At 36.8% G+C, this 23112-nt stretch overlaps 1 protein-coding gene across 3 annotated transcripts in view; it reads left to right on the top strand.

Moving 5' to 3' along the window:
- The window catches only part of SHROOM4 (shroom family member 4), a 1399869-nt gene extending 1377244 nt beyond the window's left edge, over window positions 1–22625 (top strand). For all 3 annotated transcript variants that reach the window (XM_044057534.1, XM_044057535.1, XM_044057537.1), the window contains 2 exons: window positions 8180–8452; window positions 14311–22625. In XM_044057534.1, coding sequence (XP_043913469.1) covers window positions 8180–8452; window positions 14311–14580 — 543 coding nt within the window. In that variant the 3' untranslated portion in view covers window positions 14581–22625. The remainder of the gene's footprint in view (window positions 1–8179; window positions 8453–14310) is intronic.
- The last annotated feature ends 487 nt before the right edge of the window (window positions 22626–23112 follow it).

Here is a 23112-nt window from a genome sequence, read left to right as displayed (position 1 = left end):
AAATTCTTCAGTTCCATTGAACTAAACAAATAATTACAGTAGTGTTTAACAAGATCTATTAAAACACCACTGAATACACTATATGTAGAGACAAAATACACTAATCTTTTCTCGTGATTTCTGACATCTAATTTATACCCCTTACTCCCACAATTATAAATGTCAACTTTATGCTGTCCATTAATAACCTTATCTATAGCTGTTTGAATACTAACTTCATTGTAGCCTCTCGATCTAAACATCCTACTAGTCACATTAATTTCTTTATAAAAGTCCATGTCAGTATTACATAGCCGTCTGAGTCTCATATATTCTCCATAGGGTAAAGAGACTAAGCTATGAGCTGGATGACAGCTAGTTCCCATCAAATACTGATTACTATCAGAAATTTTTTTATGCACAGACGTACGTAAAATATTACTGTCCTCCAAAATCAGATGTATATCTAAAAAAGTGATATCATTGCCCACCTGTATGCCATCAAAAGAAAATCCAATTCTATTATTTTGCATAACTTCTATAAACTGATTAACATAAGACATCCCACCTTTACAAATAAAAACAAGATCATCTATAAAATGAATATAACTAACTACATAATTAAAAAAAAATCTATATGATATAGCCATTCTAACTCATATAAACCCATCATCAAGTTGGCATACATGGGGGCAAAAGATGCCCCCATAGCAGTCCCCTTGATTTGTTTATACATTTGTTCATTAAACATAAAAAAATTATTATTCAAACAAAATTCCAATATTTCAATGATATAATGGGTTACTTGACTATCACCCAAAAATATTTTACTGCTTCTAAACCAAACTGGCAGTGTATGTTAGTATACAAACTAACAACATCAACACTTATAAAAAAACATATCTTCACTCCATTGTATATTAGATAATTTATCTAAAAAATCAAAACTATCTCTAATATAACTAGATAACTTTATTACATAGGGAAATAAATATTCATGCAAAAATTTCCCAATATTAGATAAAAAATATTTTTGGGCAGATACAATAGGCCTACCAGATGGGTCAACAACACTTTTATGTATTTTTGGAAGACAGTAAAATAAAGCCAACTCATTATCATCAGTATTAAACTTTTTATCTTTGTCATTTTGTGAGAAGTATTTTAACCTCACTCCCTTAGATATAAGGGTATCAGAATCATTCAAGGCCTTAATGTATTCATTTATATTGCTTTTAACATAAGTATTAATATCATCCAGATGTATCACACATTTTATAATATTGTACAACATTCATCCAGATGTATCATATACATTTTATAATATTGTGCAACATTCATCCAGATGTATCATACACATTTTATAATATTGTGCAACATTCATAACCACTATCTTCCCACCTTTATCAGATGGTTTGATAATAAGATGTTCATTATTCGCTAATGCCTGTAATTCATGCCATTCCTTTTTACTCAAGTTATATACCAACTCATGCTTATGCTGCATAAAATCATGAAAAGCATTTTCTACAGCAAAATTCAATATTTGAGAAAAGCATTTTATGTGTTCATGTTGGTATGGAGGAATGAAATCACTTTCAGGTCTTCAGGTATTAGCTTTCTGTTGTGTGTCTTTCGGCATCCTCATTTCACTGCTGAATAAAAACTACCCCACTCGCCAGATTAATGAATGATCAGTAAAAAATGCTAATGACTTGCATTTTTATCAACTGTATGTCTGCTTTTCGTTAGTCATGGCATGGGTGATACCCTCAGCTGCTCACTGCTGCTAAAAAGGTTGGGAGTCTTCCTCCTATTATAGTCAAAAAATTCATTTCTGGTGCTCTCCCTCCATTAGGCCACAGTTTTGTATAATATTTTCACAGCAGTGCAAAAAAAAAAAAAAACTACCTGACTGCTGTATTTCTTTCCGCTAGTGGTGATAACTTGTTTCATCTGAGATTTTATTTTATTTGTTTATTACATTTGTTAATGAGAATATTCCACCATTTTCAGTGGAGTCCTAAGGAGAAATGGTCTGGACACAAACATACAATGAAAATGCAGTGCAGTTTACAAAGCAAACAGAAAAATGCAAGTTAAGGAGTTTACTGAAGTGATGCAAAAGCAGTAATGACACAGATGAGTATGCGAATGAAGAATGAAAGTATAGGTCATGGAGGGCTGAAATTTGTAGCTAGTCTTCTGCTGGGATCTTTAAGATGTTCCCTTTGGAGAGGTACTTGAGGGTGTGGATGAGTTTATTCTGGGGTTTGACAAAAATGATAGGGAACTTTGAAGCACCGAATCCATTTTTCTGTTTTTTTTGAATGTTTGATAACCTATCTCTGTGTGCCTAAATTTCATGATGGGTTTGCCACCAACTTGCAAATAAGGAACGGCAGTTGGAAGGGTAGAAAAGTTTGTGAAAAAACATAGCTGCATGACTGATAAATAATAACTGATCTCTAGCTACTGAATGCATTTCGTTGGGAGGGCATGATGGGCTCTACCATGGTGACTAGCAACCAGTCTGCATATTTTGTTACATAATTTACTCTGATTTGTGTTGCAATCATGCAGCCCATCCAATGAATGCATTAGATGAATATAAGAAGTGAAGGTAACAAACGGGAGTTTGCTGTGACCCCCCTGATACTATCAGTGAGGAAAGTACTGACCTTTTTATAACATGGCACATTTGTTGGTTGGTCTTACTAATTTTTAATTGGTAATCAATGTTTCTCAATGTCATTTCAATGAGGGATAAAACTAAAGAAATCATGTCAAGTTTCTTATCAAATGAAGCGATGATGTTTGGTTTGTTATGGCTTGAGATGTTGGAAAATTAGTACTTGGTTTGGGGGTTAATAGCACTGATTTTCTTTTAGAAGCATTCAGGTGTAGACGCAGTGGGCTGAACAAGAACTGCAGCGAAACGAAACACGTTGATCTCCAGCTAGTTATCAGAAAGAGTAATAGTGGAGTCATTTCAATACTTTTAAGTTTAGTGCTTCCACAGTGAGTAGCCATGTCATTCACTTGGATAAAAGACACGTGGCAGCAGTGTGTTCACCATCATATAAATGGCAACACATGCTCTAGCTTCTCCAAGAGGGAGGTGACAGTTCGGTATGAAATTTTCAAGTCATGTTTGTTAGAAATTATGTTTTATTACTGAAGAAGTTGCTGGTGCACAGATTTTTCTAATGCTTTTGAATGTGGAAAAGGAGGGTGATTGAAAGGAGTCCTCGTTATGCTGAGATGATTGTTTCATATTTGCTCTGATTCCTTAGACTAAATTTTAATAAATTTTGCCTTTCTGTATGGTGTATTATAGGTCTGCTTTGCTGTCATTGTTTAATACTGTATACTGACAGCTGTGTCCTGTTCATTATATTAAATACTGTAGAAATATTTTCTCTGTAAATTAGACTGTCTACCATAGGCTAGGTAAATCTGCATTTTGTTAATTTTAGACTTACCTGTCCTTATTTGTAATATTGTTTGTATCATGTCTGGTTTTACCAGAAAAATGTAATTCTGTATGGTACAATTACCCAGTTAATGTTTCTAATATTGTCTGTATCCTGATTAGCTATATCAGAAAATGAGAATTCTGTTTAGTGTAATTACCCAATTACAATAACTACACAAACTGTATGGTTACCCATTTCCCAATTTATCTCGAAATAAAAAACCTTAGGACACACCACGAGAAGTTCCAATTCTGCTTTTATTCAATTAAGCATAAAAAACTGAAGTGGATCTTTAAGACAGGAGCGCATAGAGATCCTGGCATCAACAACTTTGTCTCATTGAAACCTATCTTATGTGATAGGAATGCATTATTATAGTTCTCTCTGTAGATTTACATTTAATCCCACAGGTAATTATAGTTTCATTCTTCATGAGAATTTACAGACATACAATAGTCAAATCTCCAACTTGAAATTCTGTAATCAGCATTTTTTATGACATTCAGTGCTTCTTTATATCTAGTCTTAGACTAAGTTCATCTACATGAGTCAGAACACTCGGCCTTAGTTTTGTTAGGGGTTTGTGACCACAACAAATATAGCTCATCTATGATTTCAAAGTGTGTTTACATTGTTTTTGATGGCTAACTCATACTCAGCCTACAGGCAGTACAGCTTCATCACTTTCAAGAGAGTTTATTGACACATAAAACTCAAGCCTTTGGCTTGACTTTATGAAATTAGATTTTTTATGATATTAAGGGCTTCTTCATCTCCGGTCTCAGACCAATTTTACCAACATGGGTCAGAGCATCTAGTTTCGTTTTGTTTTGATAGGGGCCTATGAGCATAATATTTATAGCTTATCCTTGATTTATATGTGCTTTTATAAAGTTTTTGATAGGAGTATATTGTCGAGGTCTACAAGAGAAAAACTCAATGACAAGCTTACTAAGAATCTGACCTAATAAGTTTTTAAATTGTTGTACATAGATATAGCATTTAAGTCTATTTTAATGCATAAGACATGAGACACTTTTAGCACTCCTTATGATAGATTTTTTGCATATATTTTTATTTTTTAACTTTATTAGGCATATAAGTATTTAATGAGCTATAACTTTGGACTATAGATTTAACTTCAGACCGAGATTAGACAGAATGTGTGGGATATTAATGATAAGTTAGGATACTATATATATAATGTAAATAGTTTAACAACTTGAACAATGGGAAAGATTTTGTGAAGAGCTTATAAAGCAGACAATGATTTATAAAGTAACTCAACCTATGAATGGCACATTTTTAGAACAGTATGTGCCTTTCATCTGATCAGTTCATTTATTAGAAACTACCTCAGATATGAGCATTACATTATAGGGAACAGCTTTGACGCTTATCTTATCAATTGCAAGCTTAGAAGCCTTTCTCCTTTACATATTAAATTTGCACAGTGAGCTCTTTATAGCATATTATAGGTTATTTTTCTTACGATTGGAGGAGTAGATCCAATAGCGTTGGGATTACTTATAACTCAGGTCAAACTTTGTTTTTAATATTTATTTTTATGCACAAGATTGGAGAATATTTGTGCCCTAAACGTTTGTAAAGTGGAACGCAAAGTAGACTGCAAGCGGAACGTAAATTCAGCAGCTATATGCTGCTTCCGCTTGCTGCTATACAGTCAACCCTTATTATTCACAAGTTCTCTGCAGTGTCTGAGCGCAGCTTTATGACAATCATGTTAGATGAAATTTATCTATTCTGTTTTATTATTTTAGTGAGATGCTTTAGATTTTACAAATAGGAATTGTTCTTAACTTGAATCGGTAATAAATGTCATTGAACATCAGTTCTTATTTAAAACATAACAGCTTAAAGCAGCTTCAGTATGCAGTATTATATTGGTTTTTACTATACACAAGAGCCCAGTTGGGCCAGAGCACAGCTTGGTCGTGAACACGGCAGATGAAACAGATTTGGTCGGTCTCACTGACAGGCTGAGATGATCAAGATTCACAGAAAAAAATTTTATTCTGCACTCTACGCAAATATTACTTATCAGCTGTATATATATATTTCCTAGAACTGTTTAATATGAGACATGAAGGGTATCAGCAGATTGTAATAGCAGGGATCACGCTTATTATGGAGTATCAACAGCTCATTTCTAATAGGATGAGAGAGCTGTTTGATTTTTTGTATGACAACTTAAGCAAGTGAATTGAGGTTGTCTTGTTATAAAGAATTGTTTTTATGTTTTTAAAAAATTTTTTTAAGTTTATAGTATTAGCGTGTGTTTAAGTTGATGAAACATTATTATGAATATTTACTGACTGACTGATTTATAGGTCTTTGAAATGAATAATATGTTCAGCCTTTTAATAATATTTTTATGGGGAAGCCTTTGTTAATTGAAAGTGAGCTTAGGTTCACATTCTAATTGTTTTCAGCAGGAAGTTTTGTACCTGTGCTTAAGAATAGCTTTTGCATTAATTGCCAATTATCCTTAATTGAAGAAGAATTTGTATTGGTCATAGTTTAATATAAAAACCAAGCAATTCTTGCTATAAAATGAGATCTGAGGAAGCGTGCATTTCCAGCACGCGAAAGCGCTTATCTTTTATCATTTTTTATGCTTAATTGAATAAAAGCAGAATTGGAACTTCTCGTGGTGTGTCCTAAGGTTTTTTATTTCGAGATTTTTGGTACTACACGTTGCCAGAGGACACTTTGGAGAGCGGAGACATTATTTTTTGCTTCATTTCCCAATTTAATTAAAATAAATTACATTAAATGCATAGATACCCATTTCACTGTATGTTTCACTGTATGTTTCTCAGGCAGTTGTCATCCATACCAGCAGGACCCTGTGGAATGCACTGTGTGGTTCAGGGGGGACCATGATGTAAAGATGTAGTGAGGGTAAACTCTTTGGAGGAGAACTTTTAAACTAATGCAAACTTTGCCATGAGAAATGTGGTAGAATGAACAGAGCTGTCTAGTGTATGTGTCACTAGTTAAAGGAGAGAAAGCCAACATGACAGTGTTCAGCTATCTCAACAGAAGAAACTCTTAAAAAGGCAGCAGTTTTCAGAAAAAGCAACTGTGTCCAAGAGCAAAGTGGCAGTGCAAGTCATGGGTAATGATGCAGAATGGAATTAGCTGTAGGCAGTGTGTGTGTGTGTGTGTGTGTGTGTGTGTGTGTGTGTGTGTGTGTGTGTGTGTGTGTGTGTGTGTGTGTGTGTGCGCACGCGCGCACATGTGTTTGTGTGCACTTGTGCATGGGCACACACCACACACACTGGAACAGTGATGGATGAGTATAGGACAGCAGTCTGAAGGATGTCATGCAACCAGTAACAAAGGAGAAACTGAACAAAAATTTGAGGAGAGATTTATTACAGTTCCTAGTACTGGGATGGAGTGAGTAGGACTATTGATTTATTTATAGCTTTTGCTGACCAAGAACGTCTGACTCAGCACAGGTTCTATTTTCAGCAGAGGCCCAGGGCAGAAATGCTCCATTTTGCATAATGAATAGAAGGCAATTATACAAGATTTACATAATAAATGTACATAACATATATACATGAACTAGTAATGATATGACAGTTAATCAAAAAAATAATAAATGTACATACATAGAATAGCAAATGTACATACATAAAAGTGTAATAACATGACAGTTAAATGAAGAGTACAATAAAATACTAGCTAATGCCAAGTTTATAAGAGTCTAGTTACTTTCATATGACATCAGCTGAAAATTGATATTGAGTAGGAGATATAGGATGAAGATGTTTATGGATTATGAAGGAGTGTTGAGGGCTTCTAGGTAAAAAGGAGATAGAGATAGTAGTGGAGAGGGTAGATGATGGACAGAGATTGCGAAGAAGAATCTGTATTATGGCCAGTTACATAAACGAATAGTGATAGTGCTGGTCTGGAAATTTTTCAGGAGCATCACATGTATATTAAACAGAAATCAAGTGGTCCCTTATCAGGCAATATTACTGATAGGTTTCTGCTTTTTGTTGCATAGTTATTGGATATCTGTAGTCAGAGCGTTCTCTTTGAGGCCTCCATTGAAAAGGAACTGAAGAGCTGGATTTGGGGATTCTGCTCATTGTTTCTGTTAACGTTCACACCATTTTAGATGCCTAATGTGGGAGTTTTTACAAAGATATGAGCTTTTATGGGACATACCAGACACATTGTCATTACAGAGGTCTGCAATTTAGTTTTGAAATCAACAGACACTCACTGTTGAAATGTGCTTGCTTCTATTTTTATATCATTAAGGTGTTTAGTACAAAAATCGTAATTTGCTGCAGTAATTACAGGTAAGTTAGAAACCATTTCTTGCTGTAAAAATTGCATGAAGGTTGTTATTTCTGCATGTGTGGGTGTTTGTGTGTCCTGCAAAAAGGGTAGGTGTCATCCCTAAATTTGTGTCCTTGTTTGCACACTTATGATTGCTGACAAATTAACATGTCAAGTGGGGGATGAGGAAGTGGATTCTGTTTGGGAAGTACGTGGATGCATATTGTTATAACATCCAGCCACAAGGTGGTGTTGTATGTGCTGTACCTGTTGACTGACCTATCCCCATACACCTTGCACAACTGAGTTGTCTGATGCCATTCTAGTGAAGGCTTTTGATGGTGTTGTGTCCTAAGAAGTTGACCACCTTCTTTGTCTTGTCTTTGTTTTAACAGCAACAGTTGATTGACAGCTTGAGCAGAAAACTCGCAGTACTACAAGGGGCTCAGAAGGGCTTGCTAGAAGACATCAGTGCCAACACAACCCTGGGAGAAGAGCTGGAAGTGCTACTCAAAAAGTGCTGTAAGGCCAATGAGTTTGAGAAATTCCGAACATTCATTGGCGACCTTGACAAAGTTGTGAATCTTCTGTTGTCTCTCTCGGGACGGCTTGCCAGAGTGGAGAATGCCTTAAATAGTTTGGATCCAGTCTCTGGCCAAGATGAACAGGTAAGGACGATCTGTCATTGGCAGAGTACAAAATGAAAATGTGATGAGTATTTACCTGAATTTGAAGTGTTTATAAAACTAAAAATAGGAGGTTGGCCTTCCTGCATCTACATCTTGCACAGAAATGTACAGACTCCTGGTGTAAAGGCACCATCTTTTTTTTAAATTTCACCAAATGTTTTGGGTTTCTGATACTGTGACTGGAATGGGCCCCATTCTTAAGTCAGGGAATAATTAGAGTTCATGAAATTAATATTGCTTCATTTTTTGATGTTAGCCAAGAGTGCTCTTCACGACAGTAAAAGCGCGCCCCAGTATTGCCTACTTGTGTAATTCATACGGGGTGATGTATATTGGCAGCGTATTTAACACAGTTTGTAACTTTTTATTAGTTCTCTTGCTCCTGATACTGTTGGAATTGTCTGGATATCTTTCTTCCACATTGCTCTTGTTCTTGCTTGCAAATCCTAGTATTTTTATGCTGTGATTGTCCATACTTAAGAAACTATAATCACTGGATGCTGTTTTTTGTTTCTTGGACTGCTATGTCTGTTTTATTTTTGAGTGATTCCATGTGTTATAAACATCATAATCACCGTCAGTAATGCTTTGTGGTTTACGTTTCCAGTGCTTCTCAGCTATTTCTGGGTTGTAGTGTTTGCACAATCCCTAACATAACACACTTGCCATGTTATTTTGCTCATTAGTAAACAAACCCTAGTCCATGAGTGTGTTCTACCAAGCAAACAGATGTACCACTGTTTCCAGTTCCATTTTACAGAGCCTGCATTTGTCTGTTTCTCCCACTTTTTCAGTGTAGTTTGTAAACCTGTGTGTATGTAGTCATAATATTTTTGTCATTCATCTATTTGTTTCAGTTTACTTCCCCTTAACCATCCCTGCACCAAGTTTTGGTCGTCATGTTGTTCTTCAAGTTCTCCATGTTTGACACTATATTTGTAGACTTTGTCTTTTTTTCTTTTAGTCTTTTTTTTCTTTATATTCTTTCTTTTGTTTTGTTTTGTTTTTGGCACCTTCAATTACTATCTGATTTGTGTCTACTTCTGGCTGATTTCCATTCCCACTCTTTTCCGAAATTCTTCTCCTAAAGTAAATAAGGATGTTGCATCTGGCTTTTTCTCTTCCTGCTTTAGGACTGTCACTATGTTTGGATCTGATGGGGAGAACAGATATGTATCCAGTCCTATTGCAAACCTATACATGTAGTCCATTTTGAGGAAGACCATACCTCCTATAGAGTGAGGGATGTATATAATCTCAGTACGCATTAGTCTTTATATACCATTTGATAAGCACAAATCATTTTTCTTGTTTTCTTGTCCAACTGATTCAGTGGGCAGTTAATAACACCACTGCTGTAAGTTAGAACAGGAAAAGCAAACTGGTTTATAACTTGGACTTTATTCCAAGTAATCAGGGCAGTTACCTTTAGTATTCTGACGTATTCCTTACTAAGCTTTGTTTTCATTTATTCATGTTTTATTGCCACCCCTTCATCTATTCCCAGATATTTATACAATATCTCCTGCTAAATTTCCTTTATATTGTATTTTTCCCTCCCAGGTTGATATTTTCTTGTTTCTGCAACTTTTCTTTTATAAATGTTGCTCATCTATCATCTGAGAAAATTTTAACCATTTGTACTTGTGTTTTCAGATCCTCATATGTTTAACTGTGTACTTTTAAATCATCCATGAAAAGCAGGTGAGATGTCTTTAAATAAGATTGGTTTCAAGGAGTTATGCTGTAACAATAGCCTAATATGCTCAGTAAACAGATTAATGGGTTAAGGACAAGACAAAACATTGGCAGTGACAAAAAAAAAAATCACCTTTGAATATCTCCCACTAGATTTTTATCTCTGGGATTATAATTTGCCCTTGGTCACGGTTTAACTGCAAAGTGGTTTGCCACTGTTGCATAGTCACTGCAGTATATCTAATCAATGTATTGTGTAGCTTCTTGTGTTAGCTACCTTATAGGTTTCTCCGTGATTCTTACATGGTGGCATTCGACACGTTTGCTTCTTTTCCTTTGTTGTTCTTTGTTTTTGTGGTAACGGGGTAACGTTTTATCCTTTGAGTTTATCTGCACAGTAGTATACCCTGCTTATTTCTGTAATACTTCATGAATTTATCTTAGTAGTCCTGGTTATTGTATTTATCTTTTTTACTAGTCTTCTAACATTTTTGGTTGTATTTTCTTTCTGTAATCTATTTCTTTCATCTATCTTAATAGTTCTACCCATGTCTGTTGTATCAAGACAGTCTTTCCTTAAGGATCTACTTAAAGGTGTATATGTCTAAGAATCTTATGATCCCTGTGATCACTTGCCTATTATGTTCCTACATCATTTTCTTCTGAACTGAGAGGGTCTTCCTTGCTCACTTTCATAGGAGACTCCTGTAGAGTGTTCTAGAATGTTGTCCTGTTACATACCCTGTTCAGATGCATCCTGCTCCGTCTGTGGTCCCATTGGCCCATTCTGAAATAATATTACCTCTTCCAGAGTTACCACTGTTTTTGCTCCTTCCTTTGCTCTTCAAACTCAACTGGACTTTTAAGTCTCCTACAGAAGCCTCCAGAACACTGCCTTATGTATGGCATATTCTTTTCAAATGTATCCCATTCGACCTGCTGCTCCTCTGTTTGAGGACCCACTGGCCTATCATGTTGCAACACTTCCTGTGTTAGATTTTCAACACTAAATCCTTCACTTCACAGACAGTCTGTCACTTTAATTTCTGTTTAATTTCTACCTCATTAATTTTCATTTTTTTAAACATTCCTTTTTGTAATCTTATTTTTTGTTTTGTTAAGTTTACCTTATCTTGGTGTCTATGCTGTAGTTCTTTCAAATATCTAAATATCCTTGGTCATTTCATTGTATTGCTTAGTGTAGCTTTCTTCTCTGCATGAATATCACAACATATATCTTTTTCTTTCCCGTGTCAATATTTTGTATTTATATTTTTCAAAAACCTCTGTTTTCATTCTTTCTTTTTTCTGAAGTTCTCTTGTCACTTCTTTTAAGTGGTGGCCCATCATTTCTTCATCTAGACAGTGCCTATCTTTGCTCTATTGCATTAAAGATATTTTTTTTAAGTTTATTTTGTGGAAATATTTCTTTGCTTCTAATTTCTTTCCTGCTTGTGTTATATATCCCATTTCTGGAAATTCTTGCATAATTATAATACATAATTTCTTCATTGTCCTCAACAGTCCACTTTATTGTCTCCATGCATCTTGCTTGGCCTGTCAATATCTTTTTGGCCAGCTTCTTCTTCCTAACACAGGGATGGGGGTGCACTCTCCCCTTGCCTAAACGTATGATAGGAATTTTTCCATTCCCGGAGGATTCTGTATTGCCTTTTTTTCAGTCCTGTCATCAGTGCGTACACCAGGACTTAGCCCTATTTTATCCAGGGACCTGTGTACACACTTTTTTTAACCTACCTTTCTCCCATGATATATGAAATACAGTCCATTTATCAGTATTTGTGTTGATATTTTGTAAAAACAGTGTTCATCATGTGAAGGGTCTCACTAAGACTTGAAGATGAAGTTAGTTCCAACAATACTTCTCTTTTTTTTCTTGATTTCATCTCTCCACTCAGGCCCCACACTGTCTCAGTGTAGTATTAGCTGTATATTGGATGTTACTAGGTCATTTGAAATAAACATATTTTTATGCTGTTTGTAGCCTCGCCTTAGTTTGTCAGTATGGTGAAAATGTTAACATTGAAAACATTTTTTTCTTCACAGACTGTTAAGGACATAAAGTTTTGAGAAAGTCTTCTAAAAAAGATTTTCATAGATGCAAGTCCAGCCCCTTTCTGCTTGTGGAGCACAGGTTTCCCAGAATCACATGCTTTGCAATGTTAGTAGGAAAAGTAAATACTGTACCCAGTTCCAGTCTGTATTATAGATTCATGTGGTTAAAGTAAAAAGCATGGCGCATCTTATACTGTGCCATTAATTTATAAGTACACAGATCTATATTTAAAAATCATCTGTGTAAACTAAAATGAGGTGACCCTTGAAGCACATTTATGAAGGATGAGAGCATTAAAGGATTAACTAGGAAATGACTGTCATTTAAAATCCTTTTTATGATACTTTCCAAAAAGGAAACAGTGGCTTTTGTTTTAAATTGTACTAAGGGCTGTTCCTGAACTGTAGCATTCCGCTGTGAAGTCCAGTGCCATGAATTCCTTTTTTTTTTTTTAACATGTTTGTGAACAGCAGAGATGTAAGCATTGCCACACAGTGAGCTGTGATCCTTTCCTCATCAGAGTGTACCTGGGTATATTCAAAGACAAAAATGTTGACATACATATTTTCAAAAATAAACAGTCCTTGCTGTGAGCACTTTTTGTGACTAGGTGTCATATTATGTAGAACTGTAGCACATATCTTCAAGTATGTTAATCTGTGTACAGAACTGGAACTGCAACAAAAAATAATAAAAGTCCTGGAACTGCAACAAAAACTAATAAAAATGAGCAGAAGGTTAAAGCAGTAGAACAAATGATTAGTTATAGAAAAATGCCTCTGGGTAAACTTTGTCCAGCAAATGTCTACAGGCGTAGAAACAGAGAGAAAGAGATGAGGAGGGAGATGTTATGCAGGTCTGTTTGTTAAAGTGATGAGGTGATATATCCATTTAATTAGTTGGTACAGCAGACAGTTATCAACGAAGCAAGTCATCTGTGTTCAGGCCCATTATGTTAGTGTGCTTTGTAGTATGAAGCATCCTACTGCTGCTAGGGAGTGTGCCCCAATTTGTGCCCCCAATGCAGTTTTCTTTGCAGTCACTGCCTTTGTGAGGTCCACGTGCACTTTGGTGCAACCTCCAGACTGAGCAGCTCCTGGCTTATGGAGCATGGAGCTCACCAGAATCGTAATGCTGCTTGCTGAGGCAAGAGTAGGCCACCACCCTGCTCCCAGGTTGGGTGAGTTGACACATTCCATCCCATTCCCTACTCCCCAGGATAATGAAGAAGGTAAGGAAGAGGAGGCAGACATACTGTTGAGAGCACTGTTTTGGCCTATGCACTACCAGCTCTCCATCTTAATGAAAGAGACCAGGAAAACCCTTATGTTCTGCCTCTACAGATGACCCTCCTGTCTCAGAACAGGGGGTCTTGCAGCTTAGAGACCGGATGATTTGATGACTCTTCTCTAATGGCTCCAGTTTGAGGATTTGCTTAACATACTTATCTTAGTAGAAGACGTTTCTGTCCAGTGCTATAGGAATGATCTGTACCCCACCCTAACATGAGTATGATGATCCTGCAGTATTCAAGTGAGCTTTTAATTTAAGGTTGCACCATGCTTCCATTATGGCACTTTAAGCCATTTTAGCCTGCCTTCCCTCGGGCCAGCCACTGGCATGCCTGCTACCTGTTAAGCATTTTTATATCCAATACCACTCATAATTTTAAGTCCTTTGGGGAAGCAATTTTTTTCTGTTCTAGAAAAAAACTGATCCAGTCACCCCTTGACGGTTAAATCACGGCATTTGTTTAGCTTTCAGGGTAAATGCCTTTTAGTTTCATGGTTACAAAAGTTCTAAAATAGTATGGGCTGATGCTAGTCTTATACTGCTGGGAGTATTGTGACATATGTCACACCCGAAATGAGAATTGTAATGAGCTCTGGTGATTGGACCTTCTGTGGCAAGATGACGAATAGAGCACTACAGCAGTAATATGTACTATTATGGTAAGTTTTCCTTGTCTGTGTGCCTTTCTAAAGAGATGACTGAGTTGATGAAAATTCATTCTGATTTGTGAACCATGTCTCTCATGTAATCATCATTTTTCTCTCTTCAGTTTGCACTGCTGGAGAAGAAGAAACAGCTTTCAGAGCAGCTTGAGGATGCTAAGGAGCTGAAGGAACATGTGAGCAGTCGAGAACGTGTGGTGTATGACATCGTTGCCAGATACCTAACAGAGGAGCAGCTCCAGGACTATGAGCACTTTGTGAAGATGAAGTCTGCTCTTATCATTGAGCAGAGAGAGCTTGAGGACAAGATCCGCTTGGGAGAAGAGCAGCTCCGGTGTCTCAAGGACAGCCTTACCACAAGCCAAAGAGGCTTTTAAGAAGCAAACAAAAATGACTTGCCGGCAAGTCTAGCCCTCCAGGATGTTTGTTTGTGGAGGACACTGTCATGTGGTTGTTACTGACTGTTCTGCTCCGATGATAATAAAGTTGAATGTCTGAAGTGGGCATGTAGTATGTGATGTAAACAAAAATGTTAAAAGTATTTTGGGTATTGGCTGCAATGCTACATTTGGTCCTGTCACTTTACATTTTCATGTCTGTAGTAAAAGATTCCCAAATTTGGTCGTATTTATACTATATCAGGGTCTCCACTATAAGTAGCCTAACCATTGGAGTGCCACAGGACCAACTGTTTGGCAGCTTGTTAGAGGGGCACGCACAGTGAATAAGTATTCACTGGGAAGTACAGGTACCTGAACAAGGAATATTGCAGTTGTAAAAGAGATCAGAAAATTGTATGTCATTCTTTTTTTAAGTAAAAAAAAAAGTTAAGTGGTTTTGTTATAATGTGGTATATACGTTGAGTAGGGAAGGTTTATCATGGACACAGGTTGGTTCAAGCCTGAAGGTGTGCTTTGCAGGTGTGACAAGGCTGGTTCTTTGCAGGTGTGACAAGGCTGGTTGGTCCTTCTCTAGCTTAGTTGCGCAGGTCTGCAGGGCTGGTTTGTCCTTCTCTGTCTTAGTTGTGCATGCCATGTGAGTCAATGTACAGATGACCGAAGCGGGTACTGTACATGCTATTGATGTAGGCATGTGTGAATCAGCCCTTCCAAAAATATAAGTGCTAACAAAGTAAAACTTAGAAGAAGAAAGAAGCATGCACCAGATTATTGATTTACATATTGCTTTGACCCCAGAGCAGAGGAGGGGCACTCTCCTCATCTGCCTTATTCTCTATTGACTTCTCAGAAGTTATTCATTTCCACATTTCAGGCTTTGACGTTGACAAGCATGTGAATTTGGAAATAGCTTGAAGGTCCTTCTGTCATAGCTCTGCACGTTGTCCCTTTGTAAGCAAGTTTCAGGGAAGGGTCCATTTTGTACACTGTTCAAGGGCCATGTACGACTGCTAGAAAATGAATGCCATGTCTAGTACTTGTCTAGTAACTGAAAGTGGAGCTCTGGAAACCAACAAGAGTTTCCAGTTTTCAAATTCTGAACATTTGCCTTTACAGGAAATGCAGTTTAGAAGAGTATTGTTGGTTGAGAGATTGTTTCTGGTTCTGTTACTAAGCTCAGGCAATTATAGAGAGCATGAAATTGGGAGGGGGTGCTGAATACTTTATACATTACTGTACACTTTATTTATTGCACTCTGTGTAACTTCACGGCACATTTCATAACTGTTTTAACAAAAAATACTTTTAATGGGTATCTGTTTTTTTGTTTTTTTAGGCACCAAAGTGCATTTTGTAAAGGTTACATATGCAATATCTTCATTGGCAATCACTGTTACTAATCCGTAACATATGCACATACTAATTACTAGTGAGAAGGACCAATTATATTGTATGTCTTATGAATACATAATGCTGCAAAGGAGTCGTATAACATTTTGTACTTGAACTGTCTTTACTTTTATACTCATTTTTGTAACCGTATTCTCCCTGATGAATAATAATTGCAAGACTCGCTTTTCATCCTCATTGTAGAAAGGATATTTAGTATCCTGAAGCTTTAAGTAAAAATGATGCAATGCTCAAAGGAAGGAACAGAATGTTCAGAGCTTATCTATGTGAATCTTGCAGAAAGCAAAGCCTCGGTTTTTGTTTATTTTTTAAAGCAGTGATTTCTGTTAAAGCCATAAAAAAATGCAGTGACCAAGTGCCTGTCCCTTATTTTGCACACTACAACTATTAGTTTCAACGTTTGTTTTAATTGTATAGTTTCTGATACTGTAAATTGTTTGTTTATTGTATATTGTGGTTCCTACTAATGTTTTACTATGCCAAAGACAAACGCTGGACTTTTTAACTAAGTAAACTGGATTTAGCCAAAAAAAAAACTACAAGGTGATGGAGTGAAGCTGCTTTTAGCAACTGCAATTATTTGTATGTGTTTATATATATATATATATATATATATATATATATATATATATATATATATATATATATGTGTGTGTGTGTTTGAACAATACCTTACTCACTAACTAGGTACATTACAAGTAAAAGTAGGCTAAGGCTGGATGTTTGGTGAGAAGCAGCAAATTATGGAAAGTAAAACGCAATAGATAAGGTAAATTCTGATATTTCTGAAGCCAGAAAAGACTAATTGTTGTAAAACCACATTCCTCAATACAGATTTTGTATCTATTTATATATTTTATATATACTGTTTATATACTACAAGGAGAGATTATGTATTCTGTTTTAAAACTGTGCTAGCTCTTCTGTGCATAGATGTATTTAATTGTTTAAAGTGATATGGATATTAGGTTTGCTAGTTTGCTTTATAGCTTGTTATAATTTGATATGGAGAAATTGTTATATGAATTGCATATTTTATTGTAGACACAAAATCATCAGTAAAGCAGGTCACATTTGCCATAATAATGCTGCAGCAACATTGACTGTTTTCTTCATGGGAATAATGTCCCTCAGGTAATATTAAGTGCATAATGTAATTATTTTGGAGTCTTTAAACCTCATGACCATGCTTCATTCATCATTTGCATAACTGGAGGATGTTTCCTTTTTTAACATGCTCAGGGGTACAGCTTCTTAGGCGCAAATATTCAGTTATTAAAATTAAATTGCCCTGCCTACTCAGCTATTGTGATTTTGCAGAGACTTGTCCAGTTTCAATACAGATCTCTCTCCTGTACTACGTTTGGGCTTTTTGTGCTTTGAAATGTAGTCTAGTCCTCAGTGAGAATGTTTTGGTGCTAATATGAAAGGATGCTGGGTTTATCATAAATGTAGTCTGGTCTTCACATTACAGTAAGTCTGATTCCAGGATTCCAGGCAAGAATGCAAAATCATGAAACTTCCTTGCAGGCAAGGGACACTTGTGTAATGACAAAAATAGTTAACTAATGGATTGTAAAAAAAAAAAAAAAAAAAACGATTAGTTAGCCATACTTCATTTTTTATATAGAACGGTTAGTTTTCAGCCTCTACCATCCTGAGAATGTTGAACATCTGATGAATCTATTTTTAATTGGAGTCCAAGACCACTTTGCATGACTGGATTTTTCTAAATGTCTGTTGTCTGATACAAGAGGTTTATTATGTGTTATGGCTGTAATACATGGTTACTCTGATTTACACCTACACTTGTAGTGTTTCTTTCTGTTGTTTAGTGGAGTAGATTTACCCAATCTGGTTAGTTAGGTGGTTACCTTTTCTTCTTTTCCAGCTCTGCCCTTCTCAGTTCCAGAGTTATAGTTTGTTATAGCAGGATGCCATTTACTGAGTAGAAGAGGAACGTTTTTCTAATTAAAAGTATACCAGCAACTAAAACCACTAAAGAGATTCTTAGTTTTGCTCCAGAAAATCAAAATGTTCTGTTGCAAAACATGACATTCGGAAGTCCAAGGCAGAAAAAAAATTGACAGCACCTTCTCCTGTTTTGCTACCCATGTCCCCGTGCCCTCAGAGCCCCGTAGGGGGACCTCCCTCCGATCCCGGCTGGCCCCGCGGAACTCCCCCCGGCCGCAGAGGCGCAGATCCGCTCTCATCGGGACTTCCGCGGCCCTACGTTTTCCCGTCCAGAGGGGTTCCGGGCACTTTGCGATATTTCGAGGATGCCATCGGGAATCCGGGGAGGTCGGACGCCTTCCTCTTGCCGGGCCGGAGCTCTCGGGGTCCCGCGGACTCCCGCAGGTCACTCCCTTGAGGACTTTTTTACATTACTTGTGCACACAGTTTGTCTTTTATTTCATTCTCCTTTTTTTGCTTTGCTTAGATGGCAGATTCAGCCTTGTGTTTTTTGAATGTTGTCTTCCTTCTTAAGCTGTCCATAAACTTCCAGTTTTCAAATTTAGCTTACCTTTCCAAATGTACATGACCCATACATCCGTTTCACTACTGCTCTGAAGCATTCACTCCCAGGGTAATGGTGAAGAGATGAGCTAGTAATCGGCAACGCTGTAATTAGTAGTTAGTGCCCCAAGTAGACATTTCAGGTACAGGATATCAAGATTTAATGCCCTCTGAGAGTTTTGATAGGTACTTTATGTCAGACTAAGCTTACTACAGTAATAACACTAAATGCAAAGTCAGACAAGCTGACATTGACTGGATGTGTTATAGCATGTATTTTAAATTTCTATTTTCCCTTTGGTTAGATAATTAATCATAATTTTATGAATATTCTGTATTTTCCTGTGTTTTTTTGAACCATTGTTTGTCTCCACTCATTTCCTGTGAATTTGCTTATTATATAGGAAGAAAGCATTTAATTGAAAGGTACCACATCGACCTGTAGTTCCAGTTCATTTAATTGGAATGCATTTAGTCAATTTGTGCATATCACTGCTATGTAAGTAAATGGCAAAAGATTCACGTGTACCTTTCACTTTCACTGCAGTGTTAAGCTGGTGTTCTGCTGATGTGTAATTGAATGGCAGTGAATATATGTGTGCAGTTCACTGCAAGGGCAATGGTTCAAACAGTGGTCTTGTCAAGTCATGAGAGAGTGGGATAATGGATTTAGTTCTTTTTCTCATTGTAGAGTGATGTTAGAATATATTTAAAGTTGTTGCCTTAAATGTGACACTTCAGAGGCTGTGCCGTAACACAGAAGCTGGGTGGTTGTCTTCACCTCTCTTGTTTAGAATCACATAACTATATCCTGGAAGGAGGAAACTTGTCTCTGTTCATAGGCCTCGTCAGTCCCATGTAGTGCTGCAGAATGTGCTTTCCTTATATGGAATTTCTTCAGCCATTCAGATGCTACGAACTATGAAAGTATAGCACAGAGGGTTAAGGCTGAGAGCTGCTGATGAGGCTCATCATTTAGTTTTGGGTTTGAATCCATCAGTCTCCATATTGTTACTGGGTGACAGAGAGCATGTCCGTGGACAAGGCAGTGTGCCCAAATCACCCTAGAGAAAGTGTATTTCTGTCTACTGGGGTTGTCTCAATAAATAAATGGTGGAAAGAGAGAGAGAGAAAGATCTCACAGGAAACAATCCTTCGAGAAGTTCCTTTTGCAGTACTTTCTGATGACCAGGTTTGATGGAGAGGTTAGTGTTGCATTCTTGACCTGTAACTGTTCAGTTAATTTGCAGTTCAAATTTCTGCTTCGTTAGCCTGGCTAGACTTCATTTTCTGCATGGTTCCTTATTGTGCTTCTTTAGCTTCCATGTTTGTTTCAGTAGCTTTGGAAGGGGATAGGCATTGGAACATGCAGCCATTCCTTGTCTCAGTATTCAGTTATATCTGTGCTTTCTGGCTGTCTGACATAGGAGGCTCATTATAAGGCATGGAATAATTTCAGTAAAGTACTCTTGGGCATTTTCTTTGATATCATTGTCTTGGTTCTGCTGACTTAGTCCTGGTCTTGCCTTGAACTAGATTTTTCTGAAAGTGTCTGGCACTTTCCAGTTGTCTCATCAGAGGTCACTGTTTGGATACTGGCATCTTTAGGGCAAGGATGACCCCAGAGAACCCTTTAATGCCAAAGTGACAGGTCTAAAACTGACTGGGAGGAATAGGGATATGACCTCTGAAGTGTCACATTGTTAATGGCAATAACTTTAAATATACTCCATGAAGGGCAGCTGAATTAAAGGAATTCTGAACTGTCAGAGCTGGATTATTTTGCAGTATACATGGGTTGCTGTAATGGAATGTTTCTCAGACTCTTGGAGATTTTCTTTGATATCATTGCATTGGTTGTGCTGACTTAGTCCTGGTCTTGCCCTGAACTAGATGGTTCTGATAGTGTCTGACAATTTCCAGTTCTCTCATTAGAGGGCACTGTTTGAACACTGGCATCTTTAAGGCAAGGATGACCACACAGAACCCATTAAGGATATTGTGACAGGTCAAAAACTGAGTGGGAGGAGTAGGGATATGACCACTGAAGTGCCGCATTTTTTATGGCAGCAACTTTAAATATACTTCATCAAGGAAAGTTTGGTCAGAGTAATGCTAAAGTATCAGAGCTAGGTTATTTGGCAGTATATAGAGGGTGCTGTACCAGAATGATTGTGAGTCTTAGGGCTCAGCCTAGAAGATATTGAGGGGTTGCTGTTCTTAGGGTGAGTACAAGCAGCAGACTAAGGAGGCATGAAAATAATTTGGTACACTTTCCAGTATGTGTGCCGTCTGGCACACTGACATGTGGGCTGCAATATGTTTGGAAAATATTGTCTCACATTGGACCCAGGAGATTATTATCTGGTGATGAACAAGAATTCTTGCTGCTTCTCAGTAGCATTATTGTCTTTGTGGAAGAGTGATGCAGTTCCATGCATGGTTATGTCTGCCCCATGCTGTGGCAAGCAGCCACATCACTATAACTGTAACTGTAATTTTCAGCAAATTCACCTTATGCAAATTCTGCTCATTCACTTTTACCCTTTACTTCATCTTCACAGTATTTTGAACCGAAAGGCACAAAAGGCAGTGGTGAATATGAAAGATTTATACAGTTTTGCCTCTTTCCAGCTGGGATAAGTTATGTATTTAGAGTAGTTGCAGGTATCCCTTCCTCATTTAGTCATGAGAGCCTCTAAAAAAATGAATGTCTAACTGCCTCCCTCATAAAACAAAATCCTTATACATGTCTTGATAACTTGATATGTACATTTTGAAACCTTTACATAATGAAGTAACATTTAATGAGCCTCATACTACGAGTGTTGGTCATCTCAGGTCTTTGTCCTTAGAGAAGTTTCTTTTATAAATCATCTGATAAAGCTTGTTAAATCAAATGTATAAGTCAAAAATTAAAGCATTTGGTATGCAAGTTATTCCCAGTTTTGTCCCACAAATGTTTATCTACCATTTGTTCTTTTACGTTCTCTGCAAAATTGTGAGAGTGAAGGAAAAGATTTACTAACCAGAAGTGTCCAGCTCTCCATCTAGAAACCTGAAGGAAGTTGAAAGTCCCCTCAAAATGCAAAATATTAAACAGTAATGGGCCTTGACAATCTAGATGCAATGTGTCTAGTTTGGTAACAGTGTTTGAATGCGTAATTAGCCTCGGGCATAGTGAGGCCTAGCTCCTTAAGCATGAAGGGATGTGGTTTCATGTACAGTATACATTGTTTTACAATGTTACTTTCTTCCTATGGCAGTTTGATTTTAAAAACAAGTATCTAATAACCTTCCTGTCTCTTGTCCCAGAAGGTAGTACTAAAATTGTTGACTATTTTCCTAAATATTACACAGAGGATATAAAAGTAAAAGTAATGTGTTTTGAGAAATATTAAGGACTTGTCTCATAAAGAGGGGGTTAAACCATGGCAAGCTTCAGGTGATGCCACACTGTGTACCCCTTATTTCAGGTTATACGTACATTCTAATGTTTTGATGTAAACAATTGGCTTTTTTTAGAATTTAAAATGGAAAACTGAAATGTACAAACTGTGAATAATTTATTGTTTCTATTTTGTAAATATGTAATAACAGCTTTCTAAATGCTCCGGTCCCTGTAAACACTAATGTGGTTGCAAAGAAGTGTAATTTTTATCAAGTTGTTTTATTTTTGTTGTTTTAAAAATTTGTACTTACTATGCAAAATATTTTGGGATTTTGTAATAGCTTTGAATCAAATGTTCTTTATGAGAGACTCAGCAGTCCACAACCAGAAGATGTGATGATGTCTCTCAGAAATGGTTTGATGAAAACCAGGAGCAATTTGAGGTAGTATAATTGAATCGCAGAAACACAGTTATAAATTCTTATGAAGGTCACTGCTTTAACTCCATTTACTGTGATGCAGTAGCTTGCTTTTGTGGAAAGGAATCCTCAGGACCCTTCCTGAAATAGTATTCAAACCAAAAAATAATTGACATATTTACATTCTGTACCCTGAAAAAATGTTTTAGAACAGAATCATTACTCTTCTGAAAAGTTATACTGGACAAGTCCTTAAACAATAAAATCTGATGTCTCATAGCTTGCCACTATTTTGTATTGTATGTTATTCATTTTGCTTTTAATTACTGGGAAACTGTGACTGAAAGTTTTGCTATTGGATTTGTAACTGTTATCACTTAACATTCTAATTTTTACTGTAGTCATTTCCAACAAATTTGGATGCACAGGTTCTGACCCTTTGCATGTTTGTGTGTGTGTGGTGGAGGGTTGTAACTTACATAATACACTGAGAGAGAGATAATAAGTCATGTACTCACCATAACATTCCATGTGAGTTGTTCATCTTGCCTTCATTCTTTACTGATGGGTTCGGAGACGATCCATTGGCTCCGGTACGGCCGTATGCAAAGCTCGAGGTCTTCCAGTAGCTCGAGGCCAAGCTGCTATCCCATGATGCACTGTGAATTACCTCAGATCTTGTTTGCTGAGTGTACTATAACCCTATAAATGAGCTATTGTCCTATGGAGAGAAAGAAGAATTGAGCAACCAGGATGAGACCAACCTCTAGGTCA

This window comes from Protopterus annectens, chromosome 15.part0 (genome assembly GCF_019279795.1).
Source record: "Protopterus annectens isolate FY-2018-M chromosome 15.part0, PAN1.0, whole genome shotgun sequence".
Classification (NCBI taxonomy): Eukaryota; Metazoa; Chordata; order Ceratodontiformes; family Protopteridae; genus Protopterus; species Protopterus annectens.
This window is presented reverse-complemented; position numbering and strand designations above follow the sequence as displayed.